Raw genomic sequence first — 14,125 nt, forward strand, 5'->3', positions numbered from 1 at the left:
TTATTCGGAAAACAATTTTCGAGGTTCAATATCATTGCTTCTATCGCTACAAAAAAATTCGAACAAAATTCTATACACTAAACGATCAACAGCTGAAAGTCATTTAACTGCACCGCTTTTCAACTGCAATTCGATAGTTGCTACAGTTTTGCAGATATTGGACTCCCTGTCCGCTAAACTTCAAATTTATACGAAACTCAATGGCAGCTACATTGAGCTGCACATTCAACATTTGAAGAAAGCTTTGACTTCTACAATGAGTTGCCGTTTATCGAACAGTTAGCAAACTAAGCTTTAGTAACAAATAAAAAAAATTAAAGATTTGATTTGTAGGTATTACTAAAACATATCAAACTATGAACTTTTTTTGTCCCGCGCTCACACAAAATTTATCCGGTCACATTACCTTTGGGAGAAGTGCTTCCAATATGAATGCCACTCCCATAGGGCTTTTCCCTCTCCAAAACAAATAAATAAAACGAGAAAGGCAAAAATCTGACTTCTGATATAATGATTCTTGGGTTTTTGACAGGTGAAACTTTATACCATTTTCCGTGCTTTGCCATCAGAATACTAAAAACGAAAAAAATTAGTTGTGCAGGAAGTTTCACGAAACTGTCGGTGTATTGAAGGTATACTTACTGTTACACGCAAAAAAAGCGTTCATGAATTCGTGAACTAACAAGTTCACGGTGTATTTTTTCGTGAACAACTGCCACGGATTCTGGAACACAGTGACGTTTTCTGGAACGTTCTGGAAAACGTGACTGGTGTTCCCGAATCAATGAATTAAATCACCGTGTATTTTCGCTGGTTCACGAATACGGGAACGCTTTTTTTTCGTGTAATCACCTGTACAGCGTTTTCTCAACTGTCTTGACGAAATTATGGTGGGTAGTTCATTTGCCACAAGATGTTTGTGAATCATAGAAGAAAGTTGTTGGAATATAACCAAATTTTGTTGTGAGACTCGGTTTCACCTTGCTCTGCCAAACTGAAGGCATATTTCAGCCGACTCATCATCTTTGTATCACAGGCATTGAATCATCATTCCAGTTTCATCGACGAAAGCATGAATTTAAAAGCCCGTTAGAACACATTTTATCAATGATTATGATGATGATGCAAGCAAAATTGCTACCCCTGGAACAACCAATCATATAAAATGTGTCAACTTGAAATGCTGTCGGGAGCTTTCCCCCGAGGGATTTTCTGTTTAATATCATTCAACGCATGCCACGCTTTGTTCTAATCCGCGTCGAACTCCCAGGAAACTCAATTACTCTTCGGTATGTACTTTAATTATTACAACTTTTCCGAGCACGCTTTCGCATTGTTGAATGGAACTGGATGTGTTGTATTGAGAGGTGGGGCCCCGTTAAGAGGCATAATCCGACGCAAAGGAACGCTTTTTATCATCACGATCATCGACGACGACAATGACGACGGCGACGCCGTCAATCTTAATCTGCTGGGACGCAGCAAACTTACCTATAAAAGCGATTGACAAAGACTGTTCTCGGCTAGAGATGTCGCAAATTAATCGATTATTTCGATTAATCGATTAATCGTTGTGATAATCGATTAATTTTGAATCGATTATTACCCAACGACTAATCGATTCAATAATCGAGAAGAATCAACAGTAATCGATTAGTTACTAATCGATTAATCGGGATTTTACGACATCATAAGGATGTCGCAAATTAAGCGATTACTTCGATTAATCGATTCATCGTTGTGATAATCGATTAATTTTTAATCGATTACTACCCAACGATTAATCGATTCAATAATCGATAAGAATCGAGAGTAATCGATTAGTTACTAATCGATTAATCGAGATTTTACGACATCTCTATTCTCGGCATTGATGTGTTCAGCCGTTTTTCCACCCATGCTTGTGAATTCTCAACGGCGTGGCGGCGACGAAGAGGCGTAGTTGCGAATGTTCTCATGCGGACGTTTGTTAATCGGTCCCAAGAGAGCCGTGCATTTTGATTTGAACAGAGCGGGAATCTCGTGAATGAATAAGCACACAGAGTTCCGAAATGACGCAAAAAATGACCCAAACATACGCATTCTCCGAAATTCTTCTCCCTGATCGGATTGCCCGCTGGATACGATGAAGCGATCATCCCAATCCACAATGGCGAAAAGTGGGTCACCATGTCTTGATATTATGTGCATAAAATAAACGATGCGCTTGATAGCGAACGAAAAGGGTGGAGATCAATGGTTAAATGGACCCAATAAACATTATCGAAAAATGTCGTTACCCTACGGCAGAGTGATTTGGAGAGTGATTTTTCGGTAGAAACAATTGAAATCAAATTGCGTATATCTGTTCAGATGCAATGAAAGTAGTGGAATTCAACAATCCACCATCATCCTCAATGGATTTACATTATGATAATTCGCCGTAGCCGGAATCGGAGCCTTGGATTGGATTTCTCAGCAATTCATCTAAATTGCCAAGTTGCATCATAGCTAATTTGTTGAAATGTTAAAGTTACTTTTAGAAATCCACTCAATGACAAGGACTTTTTCCAATCGAGATCAATCATTTCCTCAATAACTTGGTGAACAGTTTCACCTCTTAATCCATTTCCGATTGGTTTGCATTGCCGCTGCGCTGGCTGTTGTGCAGCTTCCAAACAAGCTGTCTCACTCCTAATAAATGGGCTTTTTTGTCGGTGTTTTTTCAATCGGAGCTTGTAAGTGTTCCTCTTGGGGAAATCGAATCAATTTTGCATTGTGTTTAGGTGGAATACGAAGCGGACATGATTTGATATTTAGAATAGAACGAAAAAAAAAACATGGTCATTCGTCAGCCAAGTCGGATTTGATACGTGTTCGGTATTTTTATCCTACTGAATACATTTCCTTGAGAACCTCTCATTGAATAGAGAAATTATGTCATTACAATTTATTATTATTGTCTTTATTAACGAGGTTTTCGGCCCTAGTAACAATTACAATTTGTTAGCAGAAACTTTGCTCTTTAAAGCGGTTTCGTTAAACAATTCGCTCATTTGAACGAGTTTGGACGGTATGTGAATGATAGACCCAAGCATGTGTCCATGTTTTATTTTGTAAATGAGCATTATTCTATTTATTTCACAGTACTCGCTCACTTTAATTGAAACTTAACCTACTGAATGTTTCGGTAGAACTTAAAAGGTGAATTCTTTCTTTCTCGATTAAAAAAATGTGCACCGCCTCGGTAGGTTGCCAAAAATTGCAATATCTTTCAAAATGTGATGATTTTAATTACTCAATTTTATTCCAACGTTAGCACAAATAAACATAATAAAGAAGGAATTTTTCAAAGTTGCAATGCAAACTTATAAAATGGTACTCTCGTAATAAACATATAATCTTGACCGGGGACGACAGTTCGGTGTTTTAAAAAAGCACTAACACTAAGTTTAACAGAAACTACGTTTATTCACTAATTAAAACGCGAACAGAAGTAATCACGGTCGTCGATAAAGAAAAACTGAACAAGCATGCCGGGGTTGATGGCAGTATTTATTATATTGATATGCTGATGCGGCACATTGATGCACCTCGTCGATGATTGGCTGATGGGTCGATCGTCCGATATGCAGAAATGATGACTGCTGTCCTTTATTGCTGATCTGGCTCTAACAGGAGGTCAGTCATAGCGTAATTCACCGGGGGGGTGAAAAAGTGGCGTCCTCGGCGCTTTGCGTGGTTTCCTCAGAATTTGTTGATTTCTTGTGGTTGATTTTCCTCGATGTCCTTTTATGGATGGTTCTTAAATGAAGGAAGATTAGGTATAACGTGAAGGTTAATAGGATAAACGTCATGGAGGTTCCTCCTAGTAGGCTCCATCTCCAGATGTGGTCGGTTTGGTGCTGAAGAAGTACTTGATCCAATTTGTTCCTATTCAGAAGTGTAACTTTTTCTATCTTTGCAACGTCATGTTGTTTAAATGTTTCGCTGGTAATCCTTATATTGTGAAGCGCTCCTTGGATGGTTTCGCTTTCGCTAATTTGTTCCTTTGATGTAAAGTTGTGACCTTTGAACGAAATAGTGCACCTGTTAGGTGTCTGTTGATTGGTCCACAGTCAGATTGTAGTTCATCACTTTTCGCATTTGTAATGAGTAGTTTGTTGGGGTTTATTAGCTTAAATGTGTTCTTTTCATTGATTTCCATGATGCATTGTGATTCTGTTCCCATAATCAATGGGTAAATGCATGAATCTTCAAACTCTTTGATGTAGCTGTGCAGCTGAACGTAGTCTTCGGGTTTAGATGTTGTAAAGAGTTGTTTCAATTGCTTGATTAAAAATTGAGGGTAGGTTTTGATAACAGTGTTGTTTTGGCTCAATGGGAAGATTCGAATAATTGTGGATTCCTCTTTCTCTAACTCTGGAACATGTAAAATGTAGAGTAAGGTGTTTTCGCTAGTCGCCATTTTTGGTGTAACAAAGTTTAATGCTTCTTCTGGTATGTCTAACTGGACTCCTTGATTGGTTAAGATGTTTTTGATAAGAAAAATTTCCTTGCTGGATAACATCTTGCTATTTGCGACGTGCATCTTAGAAAAAGTATAGCTTCTTGAATACTTATCAGGATTTTGTTGAGTGTGTCTATTTTCAGGATGGTGGTGACAATGTCGAGCTCATCGAGGATTATTTTGTTGATTTGTTGTTTTTCAATAATTTGGTTGATAGTGGTCGTTAATTCTGAGATTCTTTTGCCGATTTGATGGTTAACTTTGACTTGATGGTTATTCTCGTTGGTTAGTTGGTGAAGACTTTTGTCGATGATTCTAAGATCTTGGGCGTCAGGACTGCCCGCTATCCATTTCCAGGTGGTGCCTATGATGTCCCACCGTTTAGTTCGTTTGTGCGATGACGGTTTAATTTGTAAGAAGTTGGAATATAAATCTCGTATTTTGTATTTGCTAATTTCAATAAGAGCATTGTTATTCATTCGTTTATGGTATACTAAATTAGTAAGCTGGTTAATAGTGAACTCTATCTCTGTTAGATTAATCGGATGTAGTATGCGAATATTTCCAGTTTGAATACGACAAGGGGTCCTTTTCTGCATCAGTAGTAGATCTTTATGAAGGTTCCTAATGGTTAGTTCATGGCATGAGATTTCCAAAAGTAGAAAGATGGTTCCAAAATAACGGAAAAGCATCTGTAATCAGAATTTAAAAAGGTATAGTTCATTACAATTTTTTCAATCTTTTGATTTTGTTTTTGTGACGCTTAATGTTTCGATTGTTCTTGAATGTCTTCTCTCTTACTTCATTCGCGTTCGTTTTAGTTGCCCTGGCTTGTGTTTTTGTGCGTATATTAGGGATGACAAAACTTCTTTCCCTTCTTCTATAACGGGGATCTTCTTTCTTTGAATTTTGTGTAAGAGTTTGTTTTTGCGCTTTTTCCATATTAAGCCTAGCTTTGAGAAAAGTTCTTGAGCATCTCGAACTATTACTTCCGGATCTACAATATTATTTTGGTTGAATATAATTTCATTCGGTGTATACTGTGTGGAAGAGTGTACAGAGTCGTTGTATAATGCAACTGATAATTGAATGATTGATTTTGTGCCCATTGTTCTAAATTTGTGTTTATTTGTATTAAATATTTCTATAATTGTAGAATGTGTGCGTTCAATTTGACCATTAGATTCAGAGGAAGCGGCATATCGGATTTGTGTTCCTAATTGAGCGAGAAAGTCTCTTAATTGGATTGACTGGAATGTGGTTTCATGATCAGTAACAATTTCCTTAGGGATTCCTTGAGTAGTGAAGTACTTTGCTAGCGCTTTTGCACGTGTACTAAATTTTTAGATTTCAGAAAAATCATTTGAAGGTGTTTGGAAAATGAGTCGATAAGTGATAGAAAACTGCATTTGTCAATTATGAATATATCCATATGAACTCTTTCCTTCGGTTTGTCAGTAATTGGCCTAGGCGATATTTTAATATTAAACGGTTTTCTTTCATATTTATGGGTGTTACAAATTTCGCAAGAATTTACATATTTTCTGATTTTCGCGTAAATATTTGGGAAAAAGTATGCTCTTCTGATTTTTGCTTCCGTTTCTGCGATGCCGCGGTGCGCTCTATTGTGTTCGTTTATTATAATCTGATTCTGTCTATTCTCATTTTGAACGTCCTCAACCATAACTGTTGTAAACACAAAGTGGCCATTTTGACTGAAATTTTCTTTGAATGATTCTTGAATTATTTGTATAAGGTTTTCCGGCGCCATAAGGGCTGTCTGTTTACCGTTATGGAAAGTTTTCAGGAAGTGTGTAACTTCTGCTTTTGTAAAATTCTTTTGGGAAATTATGGTTCTGTGGAAATTTTGGAAGAGAGATTCTTGAATAATAGTGTCGAGACGAGAGGTTTTGAATATTAGTTGATTTCGGTAATAGTTCAAGGGTCTATCGGAAAAGTGGATAAAGTAATCAGCCGAGTCTTCAGCGGAGTGAATTGTTTGGGAGTTAAATGATTAGGGTGGATTGCTAGCAGTGGATTCTGCTTCATCTTCCTCATCTTCGGAACCTGAAAAATATTACTATCCGCTTCGTTTCTGTTTGTTTCAATCGGCATCCTGCTTAGTGCGTCCGCCACGACATTTGATTTGCCTTCTCTGTATTTGACGTCATAATCATAGTTTTTTAAGTCTAGACGCCAGCGAAGAATCTTGCCATTCTTATTGGAAGTTTCATAAATGTTGACGGTTTATGATCTGTAACGAGTGTAAATTTTTGCCCATGCAGGTATGGTTTGAATTTATTGACTGCCCACACTATTGCTAAAGCTTCTTTTTCGTTAGTTGCATATCGAGATTCCGTTTCAGACAAAGTACGAGAGGCAAATGCAATTGGCCTTTCGATACCTTCTTGCATTTGTGACAAAACGGCCCCTAAGGCATAGCCAGATGCATCCGTTGTTAAAATAAAAGGTAACTCAAATTGTGGGTATGCTAGTATTTGGTCTGTAGAAATGATCTTCTTAAGAGTGTTGAATGCATTTATGTATGTAATATCTTTGACATCTACTGTTGAATCTTTTTTTAGATACTTAGATATTGGTCGAGTAATTTTAGAAAAATCTTGGATGAAGCGTCTGTAATATCCAACCAACCCTAGAAATTGTTTTATTTCATTTTGATTTTTCGGCATCGGCCATTGGATAATCTTTTCAATCTTATCGGGGTTAGGTTTTACCCCTTCGCTAGTGACAATGTGACCCAAAAATTCAGTTTCTCTTTTTAAGAACTCGCACTTGTCGAGTTGTATTTTCAAATTAAATTCGGATAAGCGTTTCAAAACTAGATTGAGGTTTTCTAAGTGATTTTCCAAATTGTATCCGACAATGATTATATCATCTAAATACACGTAACATTTTCTCCCCACATAGTCTCCCAGAATATCGTTCATTGTTCTTTGAAATGTCGCAGGGGCATTTTTTAAACCGAAGGGCATTCTGGTGAATTCAAAATGTCCTTTGTCTGTTGAAAAGGCTGTTTTTCAACATGCTTCAGGTCCATAGCTATCTGGTGAAATCCAGATTTCAGATCTATGGTCGTAAAATAGACTGATTTTCCTAGGGAGTCAAGGATTTCCTCGATTTGGGGCATAGGATACCGGTCGTCCACAGTTTGTTCGTTAAGCTTCCTATAATCGATTACTACTCGGACCTTCCTTTTGCCTGATGCGTCTAATTTTTTTGGAACTACCCATATCGGTGAGGAATATGGGCTTTTCGATGGTCTAATGATACCATTGCCAAGCATCTCTTGGATTTGTTCCTCTATGTCTTTTTTGAAGTGGTGGGGTAACGATAATTTTTAGTATAAATGGGCGAGTCGTTCGTTGTTAAAATTTTATGCTTTGTTGCTGAAGTACAGGTTAATTTTTCCCCGTTTTTCTGAATTACTTCTTGATTTTTACAAAGCAGACGGATCAATTCAGATTTTTCCAATTTTGATAAGTGATTCGTTCTGATTAAAGACTCTAAATCGTACTCGGGTGTTTTCTGTGGATTTTTCATAGGGTATGGAGAAATTGTTTCAAAGTTGTTCACCGTTAGGGAGATTGTTGGCAAATTTGAGAACTCTTTTAAGTTAGAAAGAATATTGATAGTGGATTTGTTATTTGTGGCGCTGTACAATCCAGGTTGAATATAGGTGTGTTTTCCTAATTTTTGGAGAGAGGGGACAAGCCAATCACCATTATTTGATGTTTTGATTGTAACAGTATGACTCTGAAAGTTTTTCAATGGGTAAAATTTTGAAAATGAAAACTGTTTGTTGTTAAGCGTGATTGTTCCATTAACGTAATCTATTTGTGTTTTAGTTTTCCTAAAGACTCCGAACCTAATATGCAATCAAAATAATTATGAAAGTTGAGCACATAAAATGTAAGAGGTTTACACAATCCATTAAAAAAGTCGATTTTACCTTTTTCGCAAACCTGTTGAGTACCTTGAACGTTTTTTATGGGTGTATCTGAAATTTTGAGGGTTTCATCTAAGATTCCGGGAGAGATAATATTCTTGTTCGCGCCAGTGTCGATCAACATTTTGATTCGTTGTTTCGTTTTCGGGTGCCATAATTTCAAGTATGGTAGGAAATTCAGGTTGTTATGTTGTGTCTTGCAATTATTTGAAAATTTAGATCGAGTTCTTCAGATGATTCTTCTTGTTCTTGTTCGTCAGCCGACTCTTCTTCAATTGGTTCTGTTTCATGATTGTTAATCACACGCCTATTTAATGTTAATTTTGACTTAACCGAATTTGTTTCCATTGGTTCATCCTGTTGGTTTGGTTTTTGGAAGGTGTATGATGTTTCCTTATTTTTGTTGTTCTGATTTTGGTTTGTGTTTCCGTGAGTTGAAAATTTTTGTTCAAAATTTCTGTTTCTAATTTTCTTTTCATTTCTGTCCTTATTTAGGTTTTCTGCTGATATTTCCTTAGATCTGAATTTACAGAGAAACGCATATGCGTCCTCCATGTCTTTTGGTCTCGCCGCTTGTGCGTAACCAAAGTACAGTTCTGATAGTCCTGAAATGAACGCTGCTAATCCATCTTCTTCTATAAAGTCATTTATGGTATCCCAATGTTCCCTATATTTTGTTTTTGTTTTGCCAAAGTTTTAATGTTTTGAACAATTTCTTTCGATTTTTGGTAATATCGAAAATTGTCATACCTTCTGTCATCTTACAGTGCCATAATTGGCTTTTATAAGTAGACAGTTCTTGGCGGTCGCCAAGGGCGTTGGTGAGGATTTCCTTGATATCCTCAAAACTGTCAGGGTTTCCTGCCAAGCAGAGGATATCCTTAGCCTTTCCGATAATTTTGTTTGACACCGCTGTCACATACATCTTGAATTGAATGGTAGAAACATGTGGCTGAAGGGCGTTTAAGATTTCCTCAGCGGTAGATAACCAAGAACTTAATTGTTTTCTATTTCCATCGAACGTTGGGATCATTTTGATTGGATCCGGGATTTTAAAAATGTGATCAACGTTAAAGTGTTGTTGCTGTTGAATCGTTGGGAGAGTTTGGCTACCTGAATTACTAGCAGTTTGAGAATTTAGCTGAGTTTGCATCTGAGTGAAGAATGTATCGTGTTCGTTTTGTTTAGTGGCTAGACTTTCCATCATTTTCATGAGTGTTTCTAATTTACAACTAACCATATTCGTACTTTCTCCCAAAGAGAGGTCTTCCAGTAAAGGCGGATTTTCTACGGGAATGTGTGCTAGATCTCCTGATTCTATGGAGTCTAGACTATCTTCTGAGTCAGAAGAAATACACTCGTTTGACTTTGTCAAAAGATAACGAGCTCTTTTCAGACTATTTTTCACTTTTTGCCCTTTTGGCATTACATGCGTTTCCGTTGGGAAGAGCAACTAATTTAGAATTTGGTTAGGTAAGCAGACACGTTCTCTTAGAACTCGTGATGCTTCTGGAATGTGCTTCTCTTAGAACTGTACTTTCCAGTTGAAGTGGAATTTCTCTTGGAACGATTCCTACTCCGAATGGTTAGCAATTTATACTTTGCAGTTTGTATGCGCCTTCTCTTAGAACGGGCACAATACGTATCGTAAAAGTAAACTTGCCCACCGAGCGGCAATGCTTTAACTCGTATTTCGATTTAAGAATAGAGGAGAAAAGACACTTACCTTGCAATCGTGTGCGGGGTTCTCGGTGCTTATTCTTTTAGTCGTCGTATAAAGTGTACGGCGGAGGCTCAACTCTGGGTATCCTCTCAGGTTACGTCAGATGCTTACACTTGTCGGTGAATCGCGGCCTCACTCTGGTTGGATTTATCAATCCTAACCTTTGCACTGTTATTCACACTTAGTCCTTACTAAACGCACTAAAACCGCACGGCTGCGCCAATCTTGACCGGGGACGACAGTTCGGTGTTTTAAAAAGCACTAACACTAAGTTTAACAGAAACTACGTTTATTCACTAATTAAAACGCGAACAGAAGTAATCACGGTCGTCGATAAAGAAAAACTGAACAAGCATGCCGGGGTTGATGGCAGTATTTATTATATTGATATGCTGATGCGGCACATTGATGCACCTCGTCGATGATTGGCTGATGGGTCGATCGTCCGATATGCAGAAATGATGACTGCTGTCCTTTATTGCTGATCTGGCTCTAACAGGAGGTCAGTCATAGCGTAATTATATATCAAAGCAGTGAAAATCTATCCAACCATTTTTTTTCTATGAAACTGAAAGTATACGAAATTCTTAGATTATTTTACAGGTATTGTATTAGACCTTACAATTTTAAAAGCTTGCTGAAAACCTTACATTTGCTGGTTGAGTGTAGTTAATCAACACTGGCACAGTGAGGTAATGCAATGCCACTATTGAATCAATGTGTGGAAAAACCTAATAGGGGTATTCACTTAACAGCGTATCTGATTATTGAAATGTTTCACACTCAATCACAAGGGACATATTCAAAATCGTCTATGAAACATTTCCATAAACAGATACGCAGTAACATATGCCGTTAAGTGAATACCCCTAATGTGATGTTATTTTTAATTTCTCTATGATCAGGAATCACATATTCCAAACATAATACATCATAAAACGACCCGATTAAACAATGTGGTTTTATGTTTGGTTTGAATTTAATTCAGTTAAACAAGGTGGTCCAACTGCAGCCAAAGTCTGCTACAACAACAAAATAATAAGAAGCGTTAACCATAACATAGCAATGATGGGTTAGTTATTTGATCTGCGTCTACCCAGTCTGCATAAGGCCTATCGATTCTAGCAATTAAGGAAACAAGCTTCCATTGTTGTTGCGTCAGAGGTTAATTTTATTTATGGTCCAAAACGGAACGTCCAACTACGACGTTCAAGTACCTCGATATGAAACGTGATCCCGCATACGGTCGAACGGGGTGAGTGTGATTGTTCGAAGCAGTAAGTCGTACCTACTACCTGTCTGGCCGTACACAAATACTCTCGCCTGCGTTCATGCCAAGTGGTCACCCACAAACAAAAATATGCTAAATATCAGTGGGCATGGCGGAAGCAAGCCAAGCGGAGAAAGAGTCACACATTGTTGACTATTCTGTCGTCGTCGCTGCTGAGAGGTAGGCAATGGAGTGTCGTCGGTAAGGGGCACAATTGCTCTTTTCTTCAAGCAGAGGAGTAGTACTTTACCACCTACTGTTTGGTTCGATTTCATTGTGAGCACAGCAAACGACCACTTGGAACACAATCTGTGTGGGTCAGGTATTGCTGGTGAATGCTCGTGCTCATAAACATGAATTGGAGAGTTAGAAACTCTGGAAAGGTAATACCGTTCGGTGTCAACGATTTCAACCGGAAAAAATGTCCCCTTTCTCCCACTGGTCAAACTGTGATTCGTTTTGAAATCAACCCGTTGAGAATAAAGAAAGGACAACATGTGTTCACTTTCAAACGAAATATGCTGGTCAAGTTAGGCAATCATTCTGCTCAAAAAATTTACGTTATGATAGAACATTTTATTGGAAGAGGAAAGATATCATATTAGCAATGGGCAAATAGCGATTAAACCGGTAGAATAGTTCTATGGCAGTTGACCCACATGAAGTATGTGTATAAGATCCCTAATCTGCATATAATCACGTCTAGGTTTTAAAGATTCATTTGGAATCATTTCCTATTGAAATTCAAAAGAATTTTACTTGGAAATCCGGGAGGGATTTCAGGGGGAAATTCGAATGAATGTTTGAGAAAAATTGAAAGAGCTTCCCGTAGAATCTTCAAACAATATCCAATGAAAATTCGAAAGAATTTCCTATGGAAATAAGGAAAATTTTCTCGTGAAATTTCGGAAGAATTTTCCCTTTTAAATTTGGAATTCATTTCATTCATTTATTTAGTCTACATCTAAACAGATAACACTGAATCAACAATTTGACGCCACAATACACGGTTCGAGGCCGCATCTCTCCACCATCGAATACGCCCCACGCTCGCCAAGTCGTTTTGCACCTGGTCTGCCCATCTCACTCGCTGCACTCCAAGCCGTCTCGTACCTGCCGGATCGGAAGCGAACACCATCTTTGCAGGGTTGCTGTCCGGCATTCTTGCAACATGTCCTGCCCATCGTACCCTTCCGGCTTTAGATACCTTCTGGATACTGGGTTCGCCGTAAAGTTGGACGAGCTCGTGGTTCATTCTTCGCCCCCACACACCGTCTTCTTGCACACCGCAAAAGATGGTTCTAACCCGTCTCTCGAATACTCTGAGTGCTTGCAAGTCCTCATCGAGCATTGTCCACGTTTCATGTCCGTAGAGGACAACCGGTCTTATTAACGTCTTGGAATTATTTCACATGGAAATTCAGAAGAACGCAAGTACTTAAGTACTTCATGTAAATCAAAAAATCGGAACTGTAAATGACTTTTGGAAAAAGTTGTTTGAAAATTAGCCATGGCATTTTTTTGACATTTCCATCACTGCACGATTATATGGTTGGGTCGCTGCAGGCAATGTTCCATTTACGTTTCTATACCAACGGCCACAGAATCGCAGTTGCCCAGCGTTAGAATCGCCTCGCGGGTTTTGTTTTTTTTTTCCTTTATTAACCTTAAAAATACGACAAACGCCGCCGCGGAGGGTTTTCAGATTTGTACAGGAGACAGCAGGCTTCGGAATTCTCACTCATATGAATAAAAACCTGCGATTAATCTATTTAGCGGAGTGTGATTTTTCATGGTCCCCCTGTGAGGAAGTATTCTCACACAACATTTTTATCCGGATAGAATGGCGGGTGATAAATTCGTGAGCGCCGGATCGCCCGGATAATTTAATTTTAATCCACAAATTTTCCTTCTCGTCGCCTCATCAGATAAATTTTACAAACATATTTACAAAAATTTAGGACCGCAACGGGATTCGAACCCAAAACAATTTTAAAATGTTCAGAGCGTCCACTAAAACCACGCCACCACATGAATTAATTGAAAGCGATGGGAAAAACTGCTGTATTGAACCTTTTGCTTATCGTGGCGCATCGTCAGATTCAATCAGCTTGGAGAGGCAAAGCAAGCGGCATTTGATTTTCGCGAAACATGGGAAGAAGGATAACAATTTTTCGCACCATCGCTTGTGCCGGAGTTTATCGCACTGTAATTTATCCGGATAAAATGCATGGTGGAGTGATCAGTTGTCGGGTGAGTGAGTGAGAAATCCGACCCTGGGAGACAGACACTACTTTCTGGAGGTTTTGGTCGGAGTTTTCGGTGTTTTTCTGGAACACTACGGAATTTTTTTCTTATCGCAAAAATATCCTGTCCTTAGTTCAAAGACCATTCTATGGATTTAAAAAGTATTATTATTGTCCGCGCCGTACTGAAATTTGATCAACTGTAAAGAAACAATTTTAATTCAAACATAGTTCGAGATCCGAGCTTAAAAAAGGGTCTATAATACAGTCGCTCCTCTATAAGTCGCTATATGGAATCCTAAGCAGCACACTTATTATAGGTGAGTTAGAACAACCTATGTAATACTAAATCAAGTCATATATGAGTTGCTGCAACCAAATCAGTCTGGACTGCGTTACTCGGAATAGAAGTTCCTTGGAAAATTGTTCG

General features: G+C 38.2%; 2 protein-coding genes across 4 annotated transcripts in view; both read right to left on the reverse strand.

The window, feature by feature from the left end:
* Positions 1-14,125, reverse strand: part of LOC134214527 (EGFR adapter protein-like) — a 184,915-nt gene that overhangs the window by 105,221 nt on the left and 65,569 nt on the right. The gene's annotated exons all lie outside the window — the stretch shown is intronic.
* Positions 4,507-10,202, reverse strand: LOC134209024 (uncharacterized). Its single transcript, XM_062685005.1, has 2 exons — positions 10,183-10,202; positions 4,507-5,181 (listed from the first exon to the last, which is right to left on the reverse strand). The coding sequence occupies exon 2, from the start codon at positions 5,179-5,181 to the stop codon at positions 4,507-4,509; it is 675 nt and encodes a 224-aa protein (XP_062540989.1). The 5' UTR covers positions 10,183-10,202.

The sequence above is a fragment of the Armigeres subalbatus genome, chromosome 2, assembly GCF_024139115.2.
Source record: "Armigeres subalbatus isolate Guangzhou_Male chromosome 2, GZ_Asu_2, whole genome shotgun sequence".
In the NCBI taxonomy this organism is placed as follows: Eukaryota; Metazoa; Arthropoda; class Insecta; order Diptera; family Culicidae; genus Armigeres; species Armigeres subalbatus.